The sequence below is a fragment of the Monodelphis domestica genome, chromosome 1 (assembly GCF_027887165.1).
Source record: "Monodelphis domestica isolate mMonDom1 chromosome 1, mMonDom1.pri, whole genome shotgun sequence".
Classification (NCBI taxonomy): domain Eukaryota; kingdom Metazoa; phylum Chordata; class Mammalia; order Didelphimorphia; family Didelphidae; genus Monodelphis; species Monodelphis domestica.
Genome location: NC_077227.1, coordinates 616,339,354 through 616,358,360, shown reverse-complemented (window position 1 = coordinate 616,358,360; position 19,007 = coordinate 616,339,354). Strand labels below are relative to the sequence as shown.

Genomic DNA, 19,007 nt, shown 5'->3' with positions numbered 1-19,007 from the left:
TATCCCTTTAAGCCAGAGAAAAGAAATTTTCTAGCAGCTTTTAACAATTAACAATTTAGTTTAATTAGAAGAGATAGTAAAAGAAGATAGTAAAGGAAGGAAAGATAGATTACTAATCTTATATCCTATAAATATACCTAAAATTCCTAATAACTACTTCTAACTGTCTTCTGAGGACAGCTTCTTCTTGCCTGGCAAACACCAGGCCTATCTAACCTCTACTAGCTATAAATGATTCACTAACTCCATAAAATAATAGACAGCCACCACTCACTCACTCCTTCAATGAGTTTTCTACAGCAGCCCAAAGTGTCAGTAGCCAACTGACAGCAGATCCTTGCCTATGAGACAAACATTCTGCTCTCTAGAGATTCCAGAGGTAAAAAGCCCTCTAAAGGCTAAAGCCAAAAGCCCTCTTAGTAAGCTCAGGCCTGCCTTTATATTCTAGCAACTAAATGCTAACCACACTACCAGCAACCACCTGGCAATGACCAAATCATGCTCAGCAGCCAATTTCTCTGTAACTGCCAACCGTGCCAGCAACTAACTACCTGTGAGCAACTCCCTCTCCACACTGTCAGCAACTAACAGCCTACAACTGACACTGGCTCAGCAAGGGGCTCTCTGATTCCTACTTCCTGTCACTGTGGGCTAGTTAATCCCTACACATCTCTATGGTAAGAGGACCTCCAGATTCCCCATTAAATTAAAGAATTCCTTTTTACATTACTCATGGATATTTTTTTTTAAAGCTTTCAAAGGATTACTACAAAGAAATTATAAATTGAATATAATTCCAATAATGCAAGCACAAGTCAACAAGAAAATGGCAGAGTTGCCATTTCACTCTTAATAGAAGCTCTTTTACCTGATAAGGTAAAAATAATGACAATCTAAACCAATCTGACAATTTAATCCCCATAAAGTAAAGTTATAAAGGTGGTTCATTCACTTTGAAACCATCTCAGTAGGTTTTTTAAATTATTTGTTTAAAATATATAAAAATGAAAACACTTTCCAATTAGTTTTCAAGATTGATTAAATGACATAAGGGAAGATGGAAATTTAATAGTCAAATTTCAACAAAAATCTTGGTATATGGTGGATAGGACTGGGAAAAAAAAAGAGTATCATAACAAGGACAGCCAATGATGCACATCTTCCACCTGGAACTATGTATCTTTGTGAAGAATATTTTCCAGATATGACAGCCATTGAAAGCAATTACTGAAATAAATTAAAATTAAAACAAGACCTTTGGTTCATTATTATTAAAATGTGTTAAATCAAGTTTTTTAAAAAATAATGAATCAAATTCAATTACCTGTTTTCATTAAAAATCATTATTCATTGTAGGTAAGAACAAAAAGATTTTTTGCCACTGATATATTGAATCAAAATAAATTATTTTAAAATATAGTATAATTCATGTCTCATCCTCTTAAATTCATAATTTTGTGATTTGTTATTTAGATATTAATAATATGTACATACTTATAAACAAATATGTATTAGGAATGCAGACTCAAAAAATACTTTATGGATAGGCATACACAATGAAAAATATCTAGAGATGATTGATCTTCAGAATAAAATATAAACTCATTACGTCTTCCATTAAAGATCCTGAGCCAGATGGCTCCACTGTGCCTTTTGAGACTTCATACATGTTAACTACCATTCATGTACTCCATTCCAGCCAAAAGTCTACTTCCATGACTACAGGTGGAGAATATATTCCTTTTCTCATGTTTTCCGATTAAAAACCCTTCTCTTTATTCAAGTCATATAATCTATGAACCTAACTTGATTACCCCAGGTCAAAGTGTTTTCTTCTTTATCAATTTTTCCTAGATAACTTAGTCCAGGTCTCTTTTTTTGCCCTAATCATTATATTTTGCATAATTCCTATTTATATTTATGTTCTATGATACCAGTTAGAATATAAGTTTTTAATAAGCAGGGACTCTTGTTTAGTAATAGTAACTTTCATTATTATTATAACTAGCATTTATATAGCACCTACTATGTACCAGGTACTGTGCTAAGTTCTTTTTACAAATATTATCTTATTTGATTCTCAAACACTATTCTTGAGGTATATGCTATTACTATTCCCACTTTCCTAATTGAAGAATCTGAGGCTGATAAAAGGTTAAGTGATTTGTCCCAGGGCACACAGATAAGAAGTGTCTGAGGGCTGGATTTGAATTCAGGTTTTCCTGACTCCAGCCCCAGCATGCTATCAACTAAGCCATCTACTGGTCTATTTTTCATCTTGGTACTGTATTCCCAATATGTACCACAATGTCTTATAGTATTTGCTTCATAAATACTGACTTGAAGACTAGTTCTCTCACTATGTTTTTGATGAGAAAATTAGGGAATCAAGTTAATATAACAAAATCAGGAAAATTATGTCACAGTTTAATTAGGGAAAAAATGGAAACAAGATCCTTAACTCAGAATAATAGCTAACACTTATATAGTGCTTGTAATATTTGCAAATCAATCCGATTTCAAGTGTGCGCACTCATCTACATCACAGATGAAAGCGCACAAAGACAATCGTCATCCTCGGTTACCGAGAGACTACTACTATATATACCTATCCATTATACGATAAGGTAGCACCTAATCCTTCCAGAAGTTGGGAACATCACTCCATCTTTGCAAAAAAAGTCAATGGAAAATCAAATCTCTATTTAGACAAGAGCTTTAAAAAAAATACACACACTAATGCATGGTTGGTAGTTATGAACTTGAACGAAAACAATCTGGAATATGCAAGGAAAGTACAAAAATGTAACAAACTGTTATTATGCTATTAAAAATCACAATAAAATAAATACAAAAAGCATGAAGAGACACATAAACTGATACAAAGTGACATAAGCAGAATCAGGAAAACAATCTACACAATGCCTACAACAGTGTAAGTATACAGAACAATGAAAACAAAAAAAAATTAAACTGAATGAAGAAACTGGACACTGGAGTCTCCATACCTCACTTCCATATTCCTCACTACCCCCCAGTCCTTTGCCGAAATGGAGGACCATAGATGTGGGGTATTGCATTAGCAAACATCAGACCTCATTGATATATCATTTAGTTTTGTGTAACCTTTCTAAAAAAAATTCTTCAGTTCTTAACACTATATTACAAGGAATGACTTTTTGAAAGGGAGTGGGGAAAGCATAGCAAGGGAAATGTGATATATAACAAATTATATCAATATAATTTATTTTTTAAAAGAAACTAATTTTCTATTCAGAATTAAAGTGCTATGTCCATGAAAGTAAAAGAACCTTTATCTTCTTAAATTCACTATGACTATGTATAAACAACATGCATGACTACTTAAGGTCAGGATTTCAAGCTGGAAGTATCTAAACATTTGTTCATAATGCAGCTAATAACCTGTAGTTAAAAAAGATGTACCCTTATTAATCCAATGACTACATTGAATTTATTTTCATAAATAAAAACTTAAGCACAGCTGCAAATGCTATGCAAAGAAAATGTTTAGATTAAATTGAATTTCATATCAGTCAAAACAGAGGGTTTCCTTCAACCCTTTGTTTTCTAGAGTTCAAAACTTTGGAGCCCCAGGCAACTTCCTGCTGACAAGGTTCTACCACACAGGAGTCAAGTTCCATGAACCTTCATGTATCATATTCCTGCACAGTGATGCCACTACTTACAATAAGTACTCAAATCCATTACATTAAAGTAATACATACAGGGTTTCTATTAGAAATGCAAAAATTATATAAAGGCAAGAAAATCTCATACTGATTTCTATTCTGGAGAGATAAGTTTTATTGATTACACCTGATCTTAAAAGAGAAGTAAACTAGTTAAATATGTCTTGATGAAACACAGAACAACCAATTTTTGTAAAGACTCTGACATTCTACAACAAAAAATCATACTATCTAAAACTAAACAAAAATAATGTTGAATTTTCATTGTACTTTGTATACAAAAAGTTCCAATGGGAACTTTTCTTTATTGAGTTTTTTTCTTTCTCATGTGGATATTTGCCATTCTACATTCCCACGCTGCACCTAATAGGGTAATAAAGTTGTAGCATCATTTCTACTTAAACTATACTAGTAATAATGGCTATCATGTAGTGTATCACTATAGATTCACAGAATGTTATAGATGAAGAGGACCTCAGAAATCATCTAATCCAATTCATCATTTCACCAATGAAGACCCAAGAGAGGTGACATCATGCACAGTAAATTAGTGGAACACTAGACATTAGAAGACAACTTAGTCCTATACTCTTTTCATTAACTCACTTCACCAACTCAGTTCAAAACAAAAGGTATATAAATCATTCTTTCTCCTAGCCTTGATATAATTCCACACAATTAAAATCTGATATATATAGTGTGAACAAGGAATTTGCCAAGAACAAGGGAGACCTGCAAAGGTTGAAGAAAATGTGTCTGGAGGGGCAAATGGAACAATTCAGGACCAGTGGGGGAAGGGAGAGTTCCATTGAAGATTCAAAAGGAAAAACTGTTGGCCAGAGAGTTTTCTGGTCAGTCTCTTATCTAAGACTCTGGGAAAGAGCTGGATGAGAGTTATTCTTCTCATATCCTTTTGTCTGGCTGAGCTGAATGAAAGTTTCTTGCCCTAAACTGAAGATCACCCTGGACTATAATTTCCCTTACGAGAACTCTAGCTATATTCCTTGAAGACAGTTTTGATCCCACCATCAAAAAGTGGCCATAGACAAGAGTTAGCAGGGATCTCCCTGTGTCCCTCTACCCTCTACCCTTTCTCTCTTCCTTTCAAGAAAATAAATTAGATAATTTAAATTACAGAAGAACTGTCTTAAAGGTTTTTGTAATAGGAGGAAGGATTTTCAATTCAATGTAAGAAGGCTGGGAGGGGTTGACTTACCCTCTGGTCAGGTCAGGACTGACTCCATTAAAATTGTCCAGGTTAGTGGAGGAAAAGGGAAGGGCTGCCCAGAAATCAGTTCCCAAAAGCAGCTGGTTTTCTGGTCCCAGCATCTTTCAAGTCCCCTCTCCTTCTCTCTCTCTCTATTACAATAGTTAACTTATAGCATGAGTGTTAGTTTTGTCCTCCAACATTACACTGTATCATAAAGTCATTACAATGCTATTACTAGATATGCCTCTCCATAGTTCCTAGTGAGCAACTATCAGAACCCCTTTGTAGGACAATGAACACTAAAGAAATCATCAAATCAAATCTTTTATAGTAGGGGATAAGACATATTTTTAAAAATAGAAAAGTAAACCAAGGCTTCTTAAATAAGATCTCACTACTAATTCCTAATTCAATCTCTAGCCAGGCATTAAACAAAAACAGCCCATTCTGTGCATGCCATCTGCCAGGAAGTTTTCCAGCTCAGTGCTATACCCCAAACTACTCACCATTTATTCTGAAGAAAAAATTTAACAACTATTCAGAAGCCATGATAGCACACCCCAGGGTTTAAAAAAAAAACAACTTATGAAATGTCAGTACAGAATAATCAAAAGGTACATGTACAAATCGGTTGCAGGAAGAAAGTGGCAGAGGGAAAAGAATAGTTCTATATCCTTTTCTCTTAATTTAGAATCACTTTCAGTGAGTTTTTTAAAGTAACACATAAGGCATCTATGGAAACCCAAGGTAAAATGTACACTGGAGTAGTGTTAAACTTTAGCTTTATAAGACAACTCCAAAACTAAGTAGCAAGAACAGCTGCTACATATGGAGCAAATAAAGCCAAGTCAACAAATGTTCATTAAGAGTCTACTATGTGCCAAGTCACCATCTCAAAGCATGGGGGATACAAAGAAAGACAAAGAGGACCCTACCCTCAAGTGCTCACAATTTAAGGGAGAAAAAAAGCATAATTATGTAAAAACAAGCTATATGTATGTATATATGTATATACATACACACATACATATGATAAATGGAAGAGAATCAACAGAGGAAGGGTACTAGAATTAAGAGGGATTAAGCCAATAAAATCATCCTGGCAAAGGGCAACTAAATAAAGAGAAAATACTCTACAATTTATAAAATCTAATTAACCCCAAAATAGAAACAGGCAAGGCTAACAATTCCATTTTCTAAACTAAGAAACTCTAGAAAAGAAAACATAAGAAATCTCTATAAAGTAAATCATGAGGAGCTAAAACTAGGATCCAAATCTCTGGAATCAAAATCAACTACTCCATATATCCATCAGGAGCCATACTGCCACTCTAAAATGGGGGATAAATGACTAATAAGTTTTAAAGTGTTTACAAATTCCCTATTTATTACTACATTAACTAATAACCTTTAATGATACACTCCTGATGGAGGAAATCAAATGTGAATTTTAAAATAATTTTTTGTTTACAAGTATCTAATATGTAAATGGGGAGTTCCAAAAGTCTTAGTATAGTGTTTTAGTATTAATAACTTGAGAAACATAAATGATACATATTATCAATAAAAATAATTCATTCAAAGTTTTTCACTTATTCAGTTAAGGGAATTTTAAATAACAGTTTGATTTTTAATTTTTATCAGATAGGGCATTATGTCATTATGCATTTAATGAGCAATAGTTTCTAGATGACACCTTCTTTACACCAGTGGATTGGTAGAGAAGGTTTTCTTGCTTAACCACCATGGTTACCTAATCTGTCTACACTAGACTTTTTCCTTTTAGGGTCACATCAAAACTATCACACATGCATCAAAACTGTTTGTTAGTTGATCTTAAAGCTAGAATTTCAGTCACTGAGCAACAGCTGAATAAAGTTTTTATAAAGTTTGAAAATCAAGTAGAAAAGTATCTAGACTAAAAAATAGTTATATTGAATTTTAATAAGAAACCTTAATATTTTTACATTTTAAATCATTCACCTTTCAAATGTTGTTTTTTTTTGTTGTTTATAGTATTTGTTCCCTTCCCTATCTATCTAGCCCATATATCCTTATCTTCCAATACAAAATTAACATAGGGCTTCAGAATGTCAAATATAACTAAAATGTGGCACTAAAATATTATCACAACAAGCATGATTAGGTAGACAGTACCTGGGAACAGTCTAAATTCTGATACTTATGTAATCCCATGCAAATCACTGAATCTCCCTTGACCCTGGATTCATCCTTTGTAAAATGATAAATTAAGATAACCTCTAAGGTTCTTTCCAGATCTAAACCCTTAGATCATCTGACATCAGCAAAGAAATCTCAAATGAAAGTACAAGGAAATATCAGCTTTACTACAATCCTTAATGTATGTTTTCATCTATTAAGATTCCCCTACACCTCAAAAAATGATGAAAAATTGCAATTTATGGGAAACAGAATGATTATCAAAAGAAATACATATGATTTCAGATCAAACATCACTGGATAAAAAAGCAATCTGGGAGCTCCAGAGTGGGTAACCCAACAACTTACTTCAGCAATAACTTGGAGAAATACTGCAACAGTCTAAGAATGAAAAAACTTAAAGCTTTTAACATTATGGAACTGCTTTTTCATGCAAAAATATGTGAGACATACTAATAACTTTAATTAAATGATTTAAAAGTTTTTAAAATGCACTGGCACTTAGCCTACTCACTCTGACAAACAGAAAAAGTAAGTTTTATTGGGATAAAGGCCAACTAAGTTGGGCTTTTTTAGGTCAAAGGCCATAGCTTCATCTCTCCAAGAGTTCCTGCTGCCATCAGATACAAGGAAAAGGGCTGCATCTCCAGAGTTGGCAGTACAACTAGTTATTCCAAAATCAAGATAAGAGGCTGTTCAGATCTCTACATAGACTTTCTCAACAAGAGAAATGCTAAGAAAGTGCCTAAAGACAATAAAGCTATAAACATCATTACGATCAAGGGGAGGAAAAAAGGTAGATAATCTAATGATAATTTTTTTTTCAATCTCATTTTTTCTCTCACTAACTTCTGTATTAAGGAAAGCTAGATCTAGGATTAAGGATCTACAAGAATTTGAGACTAGTACAAGAACAATTGTCTCAATTCTTTTGGTTTCTTTGTTTTTTAAAACCCTTACCTTCTATCTTAGAATCAATACTGTATATTGGTTCCAAAACAGAAGAGTAATTAGAGATAGGGTTTATGTGACTTGCCCAGGATCACAAAGCTACAAAGTGTCTGAGAACAAATTTGAATCCAGGACCTCCCATCTCTAGGCCTGGCTCTTAATCTACTGAGCCATCTAGTGCTACCAACTGTTTCAATTCCTAAAATAACACAAATGCTTCAAAAATATTCAAGAAGTGATGATGCAGACAAAAAGTATCAGTAAAGCATCCATCTTCCTTAAAGTATCAGAATGTTCTTTATATTTTCAGTTAACTATGACTTTTGAGTCACCAGGCAAGGACCAAAAACTAGCCCCAAGGTTATGAGTCTACAAAGAATTCAGCACCAGAATAGAATCAGAAAATATGGATGATGTCTTAAAAAATTTATATTTCTGTAGCATTTTATGGTGTGGCAATTATTTTACATCTACAAACTCCCTGGATCATGCCAATAGTCCTCTGAGACAAGGACAACAATGACTGCATCTGTATTTTACAGATAAGGAAACTAATGTTTAGTGAGATTATGTGACCTACCCATGGTAACACAGCATTGGAAACCAAAGTCTTTCTCACTACCAACCCTTAGCATTCTTTCCACTCTCCGGGCTATTTATCTAACTATTCTTCAGGAATAAGGAAATGAACCTATATCATAGAGTGGAGGAAGTTACATTCTACCTCAGTGGTTGTCCAAGTGTGGTCTAAAAGTAACCTGTCAAGATAAAATCTACTTTCATAATAATACTAAGATGTAATTTCCAATATGTTAAATACTAATAAATATAATCCATGTAAACAAAAGTCCTCTACAAGGGTCTCAATAATTTTTAAGAGTGTAAAGAGGCTTGAGAATTCTATCTAATTTATATAGCATGAGTTCCCTTATCTCCATACCTCTAATCCTCTATATTGTCATCCAATCTCTCTTCCTTTGCTCTAGTTTCAGAGAATGAGACAACTTTCCAGTTGACTAAGGGTAAACCTTCCACTTTCACATCTGATTCCATATCTCCTGTGTCCTCTGAGAGCTTCCTTAATTATGCTTCAGTTTCTACTTACTTGTCCCATTGCTAATATAAAGGCATAGGTCTCCTTTATCCTTAAAAAAAAAAAAGATTTTTTAACTTTAACATGCCTTCAAATTAGAATCCTCCCTCTTTCTTCCCTATCACTTTATATCATTATCACCTAGACTTGCATGACACTTCCTCTTTTTGCCTAATCTCATTTTCCAAATGATCCTTCACAACAGTGGCCAAGTAATTTTCATAATGAATTATTCAGATCATATTTTAGCAAAAATGTTTGTTTCCCTCCAAAGTCTACCTAATAAAAAAATAACTTCTCATCTTGGTGTCCAAAGTCCAATATGCCTTTTCTGTCATCTCATCCTATATTTATGCTAGATTCTAGTCAAAACAGAATATTCTGTGATTCATTTTTATCTTATCTTGTCCTATCTATCTTGCCTCTATGCCTTTGCTCAAATTGTCCTTTACATCTGACATGAACTTCCTCTATCTCTTCCAGTTGATATCTCTCTCTTCTTTCAAGATCCAATCCATGTAGCACCTCTTCTAATAGGCTTTCTCTGATTACTTCCTTAGATGAAAGAGACCTTTCTCTTATGCATAGCATCTTATAGCACTTTTCCTGTTCCTCTATTTGTACTTATTCTATTCTCCCTTATATTATAGTTACATGAGTACATGTCTTCTCTATTAGACTATAAGCTTCTTAGGAACAAAGTTTGTATTTCAAATATCCTCTTGTGTACAGAATCTCTTTCTGAATATGTTAAGTGAATGAAAAAAACCTTAAACTTAAATCCCTTGAGGGCAAGAGATTTCATGTCATGTTTAATTCTTATATACTGAATGACTAGCATAGGCTCTTACATACAAGAGATGCTTGACGAACATTTGTTTAACTGCATTTTAGCTACATATTCATGCTGGTGATTCAGAAAGAAACTCAACAATTGGCCTTTTTCAGTTCTAGAGAAAATATTTTCTCCTCAATATGCCAGAAATAGGAATCCTAACAGTCTTTTCATCACTCCTCATCAAAAGAGAATAACAAATGAAAGATTTTAGACTTAGATTTTCAACCAAAGAAGAATCTTTCAACACAGGTAGCCCACTGTTGTGCCAATCAGTATAAAGTTAGAAAAGAGTGAAAACTGGGACCATCTTATATTTATAATTAAGGAAGATATAAAAAGATAGTTTTTACTAAATAGTTATTCTTCACTAGTGACTCCTGTCAGAAACTTTTATCACCTCTTTCTAAGATTTGGAAAGGTAAAAAATAACCTGTTAAAAAATTATTAGTTTAGAAATTACTGAAAACCAGTCACGCAATGGCTGTAAATTTTATAAAGATAGTAGTTTCAAGTGATTTTTGTTGCATTTGATAACACATTTCATTTTAGTTTTAGCAAAAGCTTAGAGATGTATTAAAGTATTTAATGCTCTTGAATATTCCAACATTCTGTGCTTTGCTGAGTCAAAAATGGAAAAGATCCAAAAGGAAGAAGAAAATTTCACAAGTCTCAACCTAAATGTAATAAATACCAAAAGTAACTTTAATGCTTATTTGACTCCTACTCCTCATCACCCAGAACAATTTTTAAAGAAATTAAACTATGCTAAACAATTTCATACACATTATTTCAAATAAAGCTTAAAAAGAATTATCTGAAGAAAATTAATCCCTTCATCATTTCTTACTTTCAAAATATTTTGAGTTTCATTCCACTTGTTTGTCCATTCTTTGGTCAATTCTTGTACCTGAAAATAAAATAAACACTTAGTGTTTTTCATGTTCAGTGAAATGTTCAGTGAAAAAAAATTTCTGGTACTTTCTTATTACTCAACAAAATTTCCAAACCCTTGATGATTTAAGACAGTATTATACATTTTAAGCAAAATACTCCAATTATTTCTCAGATATTAATTCAAAGAATTTTATGGCATTCTATAGCTGTTTCCTTACACTAAAGAGCTTACAATATCAGAATTTTGCAAATGTAGTTGAGTTTTAAAATCTGCACTGTACAAATGAAAGCAGTTTTCATAGATATTAATCACCTTTAAATAATCAAGGATGGCAGCTTCCTATTTAATTGGTAATTTTGCTTGACTATACTTTAGATACTAGGAAATAGTGATTTACTTTTCTTTATAATTAGATGTAGTGATTAGACAATCTCTGAAACTGCAGTTTTCTTTTAGAGATAATCTGCTTCAGTCACTAATTAATAGATTTTTCCAAGTCTTTTTTTATGATTCAATTGCTATTTTAATAAAAGCAGAAATGTAATAAAATAAACTTCCTTTCATTAGTGTGTAATATATAATGAGTATATAACCTGAAATATATATATATATATATAACCTAGCACATCAATATAGAAACAGCACTACAATGTAGATAAAGTGGTGTGCTGGGATCCAGGAAGACAAGGATTCAAACCCTTCTTCTAATATAAGTTATGATTCAGAACATCTATGCCTCAAGCAACTTTCTAGGACAATCTACTAAATCAAAATACTATTTGTTGAAAATTTTGTTTTTCAATATGAATGAAGATATTTGAAAATCCAATGCAATCAAAAAATGTATTCCTTATTGTTTAAAAAGCAATTAAATATAGATCCTAAAAGGCACAAATGTAATTCCTAAATTAGGTTCTAGAAAACAGGGGGAAAAAATAGATGAGAATATATATGATGTGGATAAAATGTGTTTAAGAGGGGATGAACCAAAGGAGATTAGGAGAAACATAGAATGAAGACTTCATCCTTTTAAAAGTTTTTTGTCTACTGCTTACTGTCATCTCTCCTCAGCCACTATTTTCTTTCAATTCTCATTGTATTTCCAGTAAATATGCCTGCCTGATAGATACCCATACAATTGAGGACTACTTTATTTTCTGTATTTTTACACTTAAGTAGAAAGGAAAGAGTTCTGAATGTGGAATCAGAGAATCTTGGGGTTTAAATCCTGGTTTGAGCACCTGTTAACAAATCTGTGACCTCATTGAGCAAACTTCAATTTCCCAATTTGCAAAACAAGGGGAATTGATCCAGATAACCCTTTAGGTCCTTTCCAATTATGAAATCCTGTGAAGAGATGGATATATTAACAAGAAAACTATGGGTGTATGTGTATGTACATTGTAGATGTGTAAGTAGAGTGTTAGCCTTGGCATCAAGAAGCGCTGGCTCGGAATCCTGCCTCAGACCATCTGGGAAAATGACTTCACCTCTTGAGGACCAAGTTTCTTTCTCTGTAAAATGGGGAGAATAACAGAACCTAACTCATAGACTTGCTTTGCTATATGAAGCCCAATTAAGATTATGTAATATCAACTTGTAGTAGACACAATCAGTCTGGTTTCATTCCATAGCATGTGAGGAAGCATGAAGACAACAGACAGTAGATGTAATACAGAATTAAGGATTAGAAAGGCATGATGGGGGATAGGAAAAGAGAGAGTTTCCACACTCGAGGGTTGTGTAGAACTTAAGTTATTTACCGAGGGGTGGAAATAAGAAAGAAATGAGAGTATAGTCAGTGCAGGAATGTTGGCCTGAGAAAGGACCAAGGATAGAGGCTAGAGAAGAGCATACAATGTCATGAGCCAGGAATGTGATAATAGGAGATAAGAAGCATGTAGAGGACTTTCAGAATTCATAAGCATGAAACTAATTTCTCCTTACAATCCTATATACTACTTAGAAATGAATGAATGCTTAATGCCAATATCTACAATCTTCCTACTATGTAAGGAAACAATGATACATAGCCCTGAATTGCTTTATTGACACCACCCATCTTTTTCTTAATAGATTTGAAAGGAAAATTAATAATGCTAACTACTCCAGAGTCCTTTCACTGTACACTAACCCTTAATGCCACACGTTAAGGAATAATTCAATGTCAGATATATTTTATGGTAAAAATACAAATTGTAGGGTACTTGATACTGTTTAGAATTGGGGGAGTTTTTGCCTCAGTGTGCACAAAGATGCTGATTTGAAATACCAATGATATTCCTTCCTCAAAAAGCTGAAACTAAGAAGGCAGGAATACTGAATTAATATACAAAATCATTTGTGGATAAAGAGTTAGCAGCTGTTTTCTGGATAGAATTTTCTTTTTGAAATGCAAAACATCCACATTCCCAGAAATTTCTCATCAAAGGAAATGTTATCCAATCCCTTTGAAATATAATTAAATAACCCTAACTAATGAAAAACTACATTTCTTAAGTATTTTGCCAGAAATTTTGATTACCATAATCCACACATAGTTTTTGGGGAAAACTTAATCATTATGACACTGTTTTCTTTAAAAGCTGCAATTTGATAATTTTGAGTATGGAAATGATCTTTAATACTAATAATATACACTAACTTAAGAAAAGAAGCAAAAGACTAGAAGGAAGTCTTCCCAAAACATAGCAAGAGTTCTAAGACAGGTAAGAGTTTCTGTCAGTATTAATATATTTTCTATTAAATTAAGCTAAATATTCCTGAGATTTAACAGGTCAGAGGGAACCTCTTCTACTGAAGGAGGTAATCATTTTCTCTTAGATACCTCTGGGAGAAGTGCCCAGAAAGCATATGAGCTAAGAAGATGGCCCAGGTTCACACACACACACATATATATATATATATATATATATATATATATATATATATATATATATATATATATATTGTGTGTTGAACTACTGAGTCATATATGCTACCTTCAAATATAACTAAGAAACAATTTTTAAAGGAGCCAGGCAGGTGGCTCAGTGGATAGAGAGCCAGTCCTAGAGGTGGGAGGATCTGGGTTTATATCTGGCCTCAGACACTTCCCAGGTGTGTGACCTTGGCCAAGTCATTTAACCCTCATTGCCCAGCCCTTACCACTCTTCTGCTTGGAACCAATACATAGTATTGATTCTAAAATGGGAGGTAAGGGAAAAAAAAAAGAATCAATTAAAGAATACACAGTAATTTCAGTGGGCATAGTAGAATTCAGTTTCAAAGTGAAAATATTTCAGGAGAAAATGGTAATTGCAAATGAACATCTATACTAATGCTATTTCTAGATACAATCCATATCAGGATCATCTGTTTTCTAGATAGTTGGCTTTACAATAATTTCTCTTAAAGAAAAACCATGATCTTTCTACTTGCTTTCACTTAATTATTTAGGATAATGAAACAAAAAAAATTATTTCTAAAAATATTTTTCTTTCTATAATTTTTAAATTACATAATATAAATATATTCTATTTAGTCAGGCAGGAATAAAGCTAATTTTCAAAACATTATCTCATCCAGATTCTAGCTAATCCTTAAAAGTGTGGATTGTCCTACCTTCATTTGCCCATATTATATCATTCTCCTATTAGTCATCATCATAATACCTTGTACTGTGTGGGCTCTTCATAAGGGTAGCCTAATTTAATCTAATAATTCTTTATTTTCTTCTTCCCTAACCAACCAAGCATATACTCATAAACACACAATATACTTTCAGTAAATTTCAAAAAATATTTTTTCAAACTATATTACATTTATAAATTAGGTATATTATTTTTGATTTGCAACAAAATGGAAAAAGATTGATTATTTTAAGATCTCTGACTACAAAATTTCAGACTACTCCATGAGGGGAAAGTAATTTAAAGGAATGAGAAAAGAGATGTAACACATTTTAAATAACTTTTATAAGATTGTAATTTGATGACAGGCATTAGTTTATCATATAACTTACTTCTAACCCATCATGATTTTAGGCTATAGGAAAGTTTGCTGTTTTCTTGGTTTAAATATATGCAATGAAGATGAGTAAATTTCTATACTAACTAGATAGCTCAAATAACCTTTTAATTTCTTCAACTTTTTTTTTTTAATATATTTTATTTGATCATTTCCAAGCATTATTCGTTAAAGACATAGATCATATTCTTTTCCTCCCCCCCACCCCCCATAGCCGACACGTAAGTCCACTGGGCATTAGATGTTTTCTTGATTTGAACCCATTGCTTTGTTGATAGTATTTGCATTAGTGTTCATTTAGAGTCTCTCCTCTGTCATGTCCCCTCAACCTCTGTATTCAGGCAGTTGCTTTTCCTCGGTGTTTCCACTCCCATAGTTTATCCTTTGCTTATGAATAGTGTTTTTTTCTCCTGGATCCCTGCAGATTGTGCAGGGACATTACACCGCCACTAATGGAGAAGTCCATTACGTTCGATTATACCACAGTGTATTAGTCTCTGTGTACAATGTTCTCCTGGTTCTGCTCCTCTCGCTCTGCATCACTTCCTGGAGGTTGTTCCAGTCTCCATGGAACTCCTCCACTTTGTTATTCCTTTGAGCACAATAGTACTCCATCACCAACATATACCACAGTTTGTTCAGCCATTCCCCAATTGATGGGCATCCCCTCGTTTTCCAGTTTTTGGCCACCACAAAGAGCGCAGCTATGAATATTCTTGTATAGGTCTTTTTGTCCATTATCTCTTTGGGGTACAGACCCAGCAGTGCTATGGCTGGGTCAAAGGGTAGATATTCTTTTGTCGCCCTTTGGGCATAGTTCCAAATTGCCCTCCAGAATGGTTGGATCAATTCACAACTCCACCAGCAATGAATTAATGTCCCTACTTTGCCACATCCCCTCCAGCATTCATTACTTTCCTTTGCTGTAATGTTAGCCAATCTGCTAGGTGTGAGGTGATACCTCAGAGTTGTTTTGATTTGCATCTCTCTGATTATAAGAGATGTAGAGCACTTCTTCATGTGCTAATTTCTTCAACTTCTTATAAATCTTAGTTCAAGTTAATTCTTTTGCATATAAGATATTTCAACTTTCAAGTCACATGAAATTTAGATGCTAACGACTTGGCTGACCCTGGAAAAGTCCCTTTTCACCTTAGCTTCCTCAACCGAAAAATGAGGATTATAATGGCACCCACCTCACAGGATTGTTGTGAAGATAAATTATCAGTAAAGCATTTAGCACAGAGCCTAGCTATAGTAGATATGATATAAATGATTATTCCCTTCTCTCCCCTGACCCACAGGAACAAAAGAGGCAGTCTGGTTCACAGCTTTAGATTCAAGAATACCAAGATTCAAGTCAATCAATCAACCAACAAATCAATCAATGAACATTTATTAAGTACCTACTATGTCTGGGCACTGTGCTAAGCACTGTGGATACAAAAAGATATAAAAGACTGTCCTTGCCCTCAAGAAACTTACAAATCTAATGCCTGCCTCTGCCACACAGTCTAAGAGACTCTGGAAAGTTACTAAATCTCTCAGGGTCCCAGGCAACAATCTACATGCCTAATTGCATTAGTGCAGAAAGTTTTCCCAGCACTAGTAGAGGAAATTTTTTTATACCAACAAAATCATACCCAAAAAGCCTATCAAAAAACAAAGAGCTACAGCATTTGTTTCTTTAAAATGTTCACTTTTCTTTAAAAGGAAGAATTAAGAAAAAATATAGTTAAATTTCAGACATCAAATACTAAAATAAAATACATGATTCACAGAGATTCATTAAACAGATTGTAATCAACTAAGTACTTACTCTTGCTTCATTCTGCTGGAGTTTCTCCTCCATACTCAAAGCTGTTGGAGAGTCCAATAGTGCAATCTAAAATTAAAATATAAATGAAAATAATTATTAGTATGGAATAATGAGGCATAGAACACATTTTTCCCTATATATATATAAAGGATAATATACTTGAATAATTCAATATTATTCAATTAATACTATAAATACAACTAGAAAAATGATCTCCCATTATCTCATACTAAAAATATATTATTATTAAATCTATAAACATACTGATGTCTTTTATTAATCCATTTGAATAATTCTGGATTATTTATCAATCTATACATAGTATTCATGCTAACAACATGACCATGAATATGTGCACAAATATACAGATGTATATATGCATATCTTTACCAAATCTGATAACTTTTAATAACTTTTAATTTAATAATAATTTTAAAAATTTTAATAAATGACTTCTTAAAGAGTAATTAAATCTCAATAAAACAGGGGAAGGGGATATAACTCAAATGCTATTGATAAATTATTTTAAAATACTGTATTTATAAAAAATTTTAACTAAAAAGGCTTCAAATTTGTGTGTGCATAGGACATGACTTTTATCACAGAAATTTGATTTTTTAATAAGTACTAAAATAAATAAGCACAAGAAACCATACTTTGGTTGATGCTAAGGGCAACTAATATTCTCAATGAACCATGGTAACATTTGGAATACAATACTCTAGCAATTTAAAATTGGTCATACTAAAAATAATATAGGGATTTTTATCCTGTAATGGACATTTAAGAACACCTACCTATTTAATCAAGCATTACAAATTTAATTAATTTAGAATAAATATGTGTCTTGCATAACCATTTATAGCTTCATAATGAGATCATCCATTATTATTATTATTATACAGAGTTTATCAAAGAATTTTATCTTTATTAGAGCTGAAATCATACTTGGTAAATAAAAGGTAACACTTTCCCTTCTATATCCATAGCAATACCACTCACATAAACATATTTTTAGACTTAAAAACTGATCAACACAATAACCAACCACAATAAAAGAGTGCTAGTGATTATAACACTACCCACCTCCTACCCACCCAAAAAAACACAATGGACTCGAAAGGAAGAATGACACCCCATTTTGGATGTGACCAATATAGGAATTCGATTTAACTATTTATACTTAGTACAAGAGTGTTGTTTTTCTAGGGAAAGAAGGGAGGGATGGTGAGGAGGCAAAAAAAAAAGTTTGTCCATTTATTAAAAACAAAAAAACAAAAAAATGGGGGAAATATTGAAAAAATAAAGTTTCTCAGATTTGGATTTGTTTAATGACTTCTATTGATGCTCTTGTCTTTATAGTATTTGTGGTCTTTTCCCTACCAAAAAAAAAAAAGGGAATCACATAATTCGAAGGAAATATATCCTGAAAATCTGTCCAATAATGCACGTACATGATGTCTTTTAAAAGAAACGCAGGCAATATGTATGAGGTAGCTCTTGATGATGAGGCCAACTCTCAATACACCACACTCAACTGTCTTCATCACTTCAAAATAACTTTAGTGCATTTGCACATCTAACTCACTGCCTAGATCTGTATTGAATAGACTACCAGAGGGAGGCTCAGTCAGGCATAAAGAACCCCAATGGGTTGCAGAAATTCTAAAAACATTTTTGCCAAAAAAAAAATGTATTTCATTAGATAAGATTCACAAGGCAAAATTCCTGGTCATTTCATAGCAATGGGGTTAATCAGTCAATAAACATCTATTAAAGGCCTACTATGTACGACGGCAGCTGCCTCCAGACGCTCACAATCTAATGCAGGAGACAAGCAACAAAGTATGTACAAATAAGCTATGTACAGGAAGGAAAAAAAGAAAATTATTAAAAGAAGACATTAGAATTAAGAGAGATTGGGAAATGCTTTCTGAAGATGTAATTTTAGTTGGGACTTAAAGGAAGCCACTGGAGTTTACTGGACTTAAAGGAAGCCACTGGAGTTTACTGAGTAAGTGGGTGGAATGGATGGACCAGTATTTTACAAAGATCACTTTGGTGGCTGAATGGAGGATAGATTGGAGTACAGAAGACACTTGAGGAAGCTGACCCATTAGCAAGCTATTGCAATATAGTATATATATATATATATATATATATATATATATATGTATATATAGCTCATCAGAGTGATGGCAATTTTAGAGGAGATAAAGGGGCACATCTGAGAGATATTGCAAAGGTGAAATCAACAGACCTTGGGTACAGATTGGATATGGAAGATGAAAGATAGTGAGAG

At 33.1% G+C, this 19,007-nt stretch overlaps 1 protein-coding gene across 3 annotated transcripts in view; it reads right to left on the bottom strand.

The window, feature by feature from the left end:
- The window catches only part of KIF16B (kinesin family member 16B), a 341,792-nt gene that overhangs the window by 252,686 nt on the left and 70,099 nt on the right, over positions 1-19,007 (bottom strand). For all 3 annotated transcript variants that reach the window (XM_056813860.1, XM_056813861.1, XM_007476655.3), the window contains exons 11-12: positions 16,706-16,771; positions 10,831-10,890 (exon numbers count right to left, since the gene is read on the bottom strand). In XM_056813860.1, the coding sequence (XP_056669838.1) occupies positions 10,831-10,890; positions 16,706-16,771 (126 nt within the window). The remainder of the gene's footprint in view (positions 1-10,830; positions 10,891-16,705; positions 16,772-19,007) is intronic.